Genomic DNA, 8,898 nt, shown 5'->3' on the forward strand with positions numbered 1-8,898 from the left:
TCAGTTAATATAACATACCTATTTATATTAAAACATTATTATTATAATTATTTATTACAGAATGTTTCATATGCCATAAGATGGGCCACAAGGCCAACGTTTGTTGGTTTAGGGGTAAGCCATATGGTGAGTATATATTAATATATTTTATTAATTTATAATAAGATTAAGATAATATTTTACAATCATACACAGTAGGTAGTAATGTAAAATTGGCCAAAAACTATGATTTATTTTTTATTATAATAAGTCCATAGTGTAAAACTTCCAAATTCATTAAATATTTCTTCATTGAGTTTATAACTACCTAATAATTAGTGTATATTATTATTATATGGGTACTGACTACTGATCAATAATTTATTGTAAATGCATTTTACAATTCTCATATTTTAAATAATAATGATTAACTAGGAACTTCAAATGTATTGATTAATCTATGTTTCAGTTAATTCAAAAGTGAGGCGATCGCGGTCCAGGCGGGCACGGTCGCCTTCGCTACGAGCACAGTCTCCAAGTAACCAGTCAACTTTGCGTCGTCCCCAGTTAAATGCACGACGTGCCCAGTCGTCTGCACCACCTGCCAAGTCGCCTACACCACCTGCCCAGTCGCCTGCACCACTTGCCCAGTCGCCTGCACCACTTGCCCAGTCAACGACACGACGTACCCAGTTGCCTGCGCCACCTGCCAAGTCGACGACGCGACGTGCCAAGTTGCCTGCGTCAACTGCGCAAAGTGCCCAGCCGACTGCGCAAAGTGGGCAGTCGCCTCATGGACGGCGGAGTGCCCAGTCATCGTCACAACGTGACCAGTCTTCCATAGACCAATCTCTATACGAAGAGTGCATGTCCGGGAAAAAGCGGTCCAGTGACTAGGTATGTATAAATACATGAAATTATGTCCACTCCGCCTAAAAAATTACCAAAACAATTTGTTACATAATCATGTTTCTATACAGTGTCCCGTGAGGATATGCCCATTAGCCGTAGAGGGGGACTCACTACCCGGACAAAGACAGGTTTTTGCCGTTTTACATATTATAGACTAAAATTTTTAAAAATTATTAAAAATCATTTTGATTAATGAAAAAAAAAAAAGTTGAAAAGTCAAAATGTTCACAACCCTATAAAACAGCCATCTTCAAATGCAGGTTCAAAAATAAATTAACCAAAAAAAAAATAAAATAAAATATCTATAGTCCTTGTCAGTGTTGGGAATACATAACTAATAATATATCTAGATAAAGATAAATATAACAGTACTACAATTTATCTAGATAAAGATAAATATAACAGTACTACAATTTATCTAGATAAAGATAAAAATTAATACAATTTTATCTAGATAAATATCAGTTAATTTCATGTTTAATTTTGTAAATATTCAGTGAAATAGGTATTAATTGAAAAAAAATACATAATTTAAAACATATTAAAAATAAAATGGTTTATTTTTTAAATACCTACATATGAAAAGTCATTCTCATCATTCTCAGACTTAATTAAATAAAAATACGAAGAAGCTATTAGCTAACATTTAAAATAATAATAATAATAAATGCCCCAGTGGCCTGGTCGAGTGGCACATCGAAAAGCAGGATTAATAATAATAACGAAACGCTTATAAAATAATAATAATAATTCAAACCACGTTTGATCTAAATTCTAAAACATAAAATAATTTTAAAAGTTCCATCATTTAACCTATTACACCTGGGTGTTAAAACTTGTATAGCCTTACTAAATAACCTCTCAAATGGTGCTTAGGATGGAATTGTAGAATTATATTTTAGGAATACCTCTAATAATGAGGTATTGGTTCAAAAAGTCTTTTTTTTTTCAACTTAAGAAAGATATCGATTGTAAATTTGTATTATTTAAAGTTTTTATCTCTGAACCAATTGTATTTGTTATACAGATATTGCTATAAAATAAACGTTTGTTTCCCGTGTAATATACAGTATACAGAAAATAATGAGAATACAAACATTTTTTTTAATTTTCAAACATTCTAATCTTTTTCAAGTCCATTAAAATAAACTATCTAGATATGTACTCATAGATAACTAGAATTTTATCTAAATGAGATCTAAATAAATTACATAACAGAACTGAAATTTTTCTAGATAAGATAAAAGATAAATAAGATAGATATTTCCCAACACTGGTCCTTGTCTTTGTGAGTCTAATAAAAAAACACATTTATTGTATATTTATTATCTAAAACTGTTCACCACTTATAAGCATAGATAATTGAATAATGTTTTATACAAGGTAATAGATATTTTTAATACAATAATCTACATGAGGTAATAGATAAATTTAAAAATAATTTTTTAGATAGTAGATAACCCAATGAATTTTAATTTGTTAACAGATATGTATGGTATAAATGGCAACGGTGTTGGACAATGATTGTAAGAAAAACAATATATTTAAAATACTTTTGTTTGAAAAATCTAATGACTTTTTTTAATTTTTAGGAGATGAGATAGCTGAGAACAACAGTAAGCTTACAAATTACATATTTCTTACAACATTTTTATTTTTATTACATTTAATTTGTTTTATATTTTTTTCAGCAATATACTTTTTTTTTTTTACTCAACGTGTCTTTTAATTCCTTTGAAAAATTCCTAAAATACCTATAAGATTAGTAATATTATTATTTATTATATTAAGTTTTTTGAAATAGGTCTTTGCTGTCTCCGTCTGCGCTTAGCAGTTTACGTTTAGCTTGGTTAGTTTAAAAATTATAAAACTAAAATATTTGTTTATTGGTTTTTTTTACAGGTTTAGTTTTTCAGGACCTTATACTCAAACATAAGTTCATAGATAAATGTATGTATAATATATGAATTAATATTTAGTTAAAATTCTTAGTAGGTATAAAATATCTATTGAACTCGAGAGTCCATGTTGGTAGCTTAGAGAGTGAATCTAATTAAAACTAATCATCAAGGTATATTCTGAATTACAACCATAATAATTAAGACTTGTGGTCTTAAAAAAAAATGTATTGAAGAAAGTGAACAATAAATCGTTGAATAAAACTTACAAAGAACTTAAAATATAGGGACATTATACCTTTCATTTTCTAATTTATTATTATTATTTAATATAAAATAATACTGATTAGGCAATACTGAGTAGGTACGGTATGAATAGGATTGTGATAAATACAAAAAAAGGAATAAGGATTAGCATAAAATTAATCAATAAAAAAGTCAATGTGCATATAATATAATGTAAAAGTTTCAAATCCTGACAAAAAATTCTTTTGAATTACAACAAAATAAATTTAATTACTATTCTTCATTTAGATATCGAATTTCATTAGAAATTAGGTAAGTATTGAATATATTATTTGTGAATTATTAACTTAAATAATCTAACTTATTCTCTGGAAAAGAAACTATACACTTCTGCAGTATTTCTTGATGTTGCACAGGCCTTCGACAAAAAATTGTGCCTATGTATTTTTAATATTTTTCAACTGCCACGGTTACAATATATAAGGAGCCTTGCATTAAATTATCACGCATTTTTATTCAACAAATTTCAAACAATTTTATTGATATTTATAGAAAAAAAACTAAAAAAAATGGAAACTGAAAATGTCCGTAAAGAGCTCAAAAAGAATCATATTATTTTCAAAATTTTATCGTGTATAGAAAATTCAAATACAAACAACCAGTGAAAATTTCATGCATTTACGATCATTTGTTTTAGAGTTACACCAAAAACCAAAATCAATTTTGTCAAAAACCGATTTTGCGTAAAAATTCCTGTTTTTCCTTAATTTTCATGTTGTTTTTTCCGGCGCTTTTGAAAACTATTGGGAAAATCGAAGCATTATTTCGACTACTTATCGTGTACACAGCACAAAAATAAAAAATAAAATAAAATAAAACACACATCATTGTAAAATCAATACATTCATCGTTTCACTCAGAATCTAAAAGTTCCAAATAGTTCGGCTAATGGCCCCGGGGTCCATTGTTATGATTTAACGGGGGCCCAGGGGTTCTTTGCACCCCTAGCACCCCCGGTTGTTGCGGCTCTGCTTACCGACCTGCCGAATGCGCGGCCGGCTATTTTTCATTACGACGTACGGGCGCCGCGGCGCTCGGACCGGTCGGTGNAAATTTAAAAAATTAGTTATGAGTTTTGAAAGTATGAGTTTTGATACTGACAAATTAATTATTGAAATTGAACGTCGCCCTTCGTTATGGAACACATCACACTCCGATTACGCCAATAAAACTGTAAAACAGGATAGCTGGAACGACGTTTGTCGAATTTTTAAAGAAGGGTTTGACTCGTTGGAAAAAAAAGAGAAGAACATTTATTGTAAGTAATTTATAAGTTACTATATTTTACTAGTACAGAGTATTTTACATTTTGATTAAAAATATATATAATAATATAATATATAATATAACGTTGTCACTTTTTGATACTTTCGTATTGCCAAGGAACTTCTCCAGCACCCATGAAGTAGTCAGCAAATTACTCTCGTATACTGGTAGCAGCTTTTCCCGATGTATTATCTGGTGATCCGTGTTCATCTATAAGTCCTTCATATGATAATGTGTCTTCAAAGTCCAACGTGTTTCCATCCCGAATACGAACAAAATTATGTAGAATTACACATGCTTTTATAATGTCTTCTGCAAATTCTTCAGATACGTTCAAGGGCCTGTGAAAGATTCTCCATTTATTCGAAAAAATCCCAAAAGTGCATTCTATGAAACGTCTGGCTCTTGACAACCTGCAGTTGAACACTTTTTTTCTTGTTGATAAATGTTTTCCTCCATAAGGCCTCATTACATTTTGGGATAAACCAAAGGCCTCATCACCTATAATAACAAATGGCAATTTTGATTCTTCCCCTTCTGGAAATGAGGAATTTTCTGGAATATTGAGCTCTTTTTTAATAAGTCTTTGATAAAATACTGAATTTTTGAATATTGACGAGTCACTATTTTTTCCATAATCTCCAATGTCCACAGCAATAAAACAGTAATTTGCATCACATATAGCTAATAAAACGGTGGAAAAAAAATGTTTGTAATTATAATACAAAGATCCACTATGTGCCGGTTTAACAATACGTATATGCTTCCCATCGATTGCGCCGATACAATTAGGGAAATTTGTCACACTCAAAAACGTTTCTGCTATTTTCAACCAATGTTCTTGTGTAGGTTCTGGCATATAAATTCTCCTTAAGTTGGTCCATATAACTTTACACATTTCTTGAATAATTGAACTTAATGTGGAAATACCAATTCTAAAACTGTAATGCAATTCAGTCAAAGTACATCCTGTAGCGAGATACCTAAAGAAATAAAAATATATGATTATTTATATATATATATATTAGGGTGGCCCTTATTTTACAGAAATATTATAGAAAATTTAATTTACTATAAATAATGTCTTACCCATATTTATATATGAACGAGTTGAAACGAGATATCGATAAAACATTTTAAAAAAACGTGGTTATTTGAATAAAATCGTGATTTTGAATTTTAAGGACTAAGGGGCACGAGTTAAACTTAACCGATCGACATGAAATTTTGTACATATAATTTTTATATATATTGGAACCAAATTAGGGGGTAAGACTGAAAAAAAATATATAAAAAAAAAAATCACCTATGTGACAAAGCGCCATCCTAATATATATGTAATACATTTCTTAAAAAAATTGTATGTAATTTTTTTTGATAATTTTATAAATAAGTTTTTAAATATTATCTTATGTAATTTTTTTTGATAATTTTATAAATAAGTTTTTAAATATTATCTATGTTATTTCAATATTGTATAAATTTCTTCTAGTGTAAAATCTACAAAGAAAATGGAAAAGCCTCAGAAACTCATTTGCCCGTGAACAGGCTAAAAGAAAGACGCTAAAATCAGGATCAGGCACTAAATCGTGGAAAACTTATGTATATTTTAATCAATTGTCTTTTCTTTCAACTTGTGTTGGAAATAAACTAACTACATCAAATTTAAGCCCCATTTACAATGACGATGAATTGAATGCTGATACAGAAACTGTCACAGATAATGAAGAGGATGATAAAGTTAATGATTCTGATGAAGAACACAGATATGAAGACACGATTATACAATCAAGACCATCAAAAAAGCAAAAAACACAACATAAGGATTCAGAAACTCAAATGTTTATGTCTATACAACAAAGTTTAGAACAACGAAATCAAATGTCGAAATCAATGGATGATCCTGATCGTCTTTTTTTGTTATCGCTTATCGATGATTTGAAACAAGTACCCGCAGATAAGAAAATGGAAGTAAAACTTAGTATTATGCAAACAATTTCAAATGCAAAAAAATATCGACAGCAAAATATCCCTTCTATTATTCCAGTTGGTTCAAATTTTGACACTCAATTTTCTTCGAATAGTATTCGTACACCAATTATAAATCAATATTCCGATTTATATCAGAGAACACCGTCTTATCCCAATTTTCAATCTCCCTATTCTAACATTCATCAATTAAAAAACAGTCAACAAAATGATCAACATCTACGTTTTCACACTCCAACTCCCTCCCCGGGTCAAAATATTCTTTCTCATTCGGAATTAGAAGGATCTCAATCAAGCTCTTCGAGTTTGGCAACTTATATTAGTGAATATAACGATGTCATTTAAACATTTTTATTTAATTATTTATATATATGACTTATAAAGTACAACTATGTATTATTATAACAGAAGGATAACAATTTATTTTTGGCTATTTAAATATTATATTAAATTATATTATGTTTGGAAGTATCTACTTGTTAACAATTTTTATTTCTATTAATTTAAAAAATAAAGATTTATGTTTTTTTTACTTAACAATATTTTATATAACCATTGAAATATTATAACTAAGTTAAAATAACTACCTAAATTAAGTAGGTAGTGTTCAGTATATGAAATCAATTTTTATGATACTCAAATATTTAATATTATATTATTTAGGACCATCCTATATTATTATTTATTAATTAGACATACCTACCTTAAGGTTACTGCTAGTCGTTCTTTAGTTGAAATAGATCTTCTCATATTTGTGTCTTCTTTCTTCGTGTCATCTTTTATTAAATTATGTAATTCAAAATAAGATTTACTCGACATGCGGAAAAAGTTAAAAAATTTTGACTCGTATTTAAGAAGATCGGGAAATAGGATATTAAAATTACCCTTTTCTAATCTTGCACCAACAATAGGATGCACCCAATGGAGTCTTTTACGCTTATTATTTTTACGTTTTCTTTTAATTAAACAGTAAAGTAACAAAGCTTCTTCTACTTCCATGGTTGGATGACCAATAAATATTTAAAAAAATATTTGTGTTGAATTGAATCAGATACACGTGTACGACCGATAAATGTATCTATTATATGTTCTAGTACTAGTGTTGTTGCAAATGAATTACATAGCGATCCAGATAAATTTAAAACATTTTACCGCGTGAGTAAAAGTAATTTTGATAATTTAGTACATATAGTTGGGCCAAAAATTTTCAAAAAAGATACAAACTTCAGGATTGCAGTACCAGTAGAAGAAAGAATTTTAATTACATTACGGTAATTAAATACATTACTACTAATTTATTATTTGAAAAGTAATTTCTGCATTATTATAACGCCCACCCCAAGGTATAATCCAGTATCTATAAGTTGAAACTCACCATTGTTAGGATTGATATTGTCCAATGGCGTTTGCAGGGGCGAACGCAGGAAAAACTTTCGGGGGGNGTTTGTTATTTATTATAAATTATAGGTTTTATAGGCATATAAATACATACACAACGGTTTCTTTGGAAAAATTAAAACATGGTTTGCGTAAAGGCGAGTTGTGTATTATATCCAAATTAATCACTTATCTATAACTTTTATAAACTGTATTTTTATTAGATTAACAGCATCCGTTTTTGGTAAAATATGTAAGTTAAGAATAACAACATCACGAGCCAAAACTATAGAAGCATTATTATACGGAACGTTTCAAGGAAATCTATCAACAAAATATGGAGTTGAACACGAAGAAGTGGCAAAAGAACAATTAGCAAATATTTTGAGCGTTAATATTGAGCCATCGGGATTATTTGTTGATAGCGAAAAATTCTACTTGGCTGCCTCTCCAGATGGACTAAACGGAGATGATGGATTAGTGGAAATAAAATGTCCTTCTAGTGCAAAAAATGTATCTCCAAAAGAAGCAATAGAAAATAAAATAATTAAATGCTGTGTATTGAAAAATAATGAATTACATTTAAAAACAAATGATAATTATTATTATCAAATTCAAGGTGCATTACATATTTCACGAAGAGATTATTGTTATTTTTGTATTTGGACTCCAAAAGGTAAATATTTCTAGTGTCTACAAACATCTTTTATTCATTAAATCAATAATTATTTTCTAAATAATAGGTATTTTATTCGAAAAAATATTGAGAGATGATAATTATTGGGCCACTTCTATGGAGCCCAAATTATCATCGTTCTATGTGAATAATATGGTTTTGGAATTAATTGATTCTAGATTTGAACGTGGATTACCAATCAGAGATGGTTTATAAGACAACTTTTTAAATTATTTGTATACAAAGTTGATGTACCTAATAATGATTATGAAATAATAAAGTAATTGACGTATTATCTAGTAATGTGCATTTAATACTTTTTTCTGATGTGTTTTAATATTTAAATATATAATTAGTATTACATTGAAATATCATTATAGCCATTTATAAGTGTACGGTGTACCTTACCGGTCGGGTAAATTAAATTCACGGAGATAAAATATGTAAATAACACATTTTAACATTTATTTTGATTATTATCATCGTCGTTCTGAG

At 28.9% G+C, this 8,898-nt stretch overlaps 1 protein-coding gene across 1 annotated transcript; it reads right to left on the minus strand.

Moving 5' to 3' along the window:
- Window positions 1–4,512: 4,512 nt before the first annotated feature.
- Window positions 4,513–5,259, minus strand: LOC111041565 (protein ALP1-like). The gene has a single exon (XM_022325867.1). It carries the CDS (start codon window positions 5,257–5,259, stop codon window positions 4,513–4,515), a length of 747 nt encoding a protein of 248 aa, XP_022181559.1.
- Between the last annotated feature and the right edge of the window lie 3,639 nt (window positions 5,260–8,898).

Source organism: Myzus persicae, unplaced genomic scaffold, assembly GCF_001856785.1.
Source record: "Myzus persicae strain clone G006 unplaced genomic scaffold, MPER_G0061.0, whole genome shotgun sequence".
Taxonomy (NCBI): Eukaryota; Metazoa; Arthropoda; class Insecta; order Hemiptera; family Aphididae; genus Myzus; species Myzus persicae.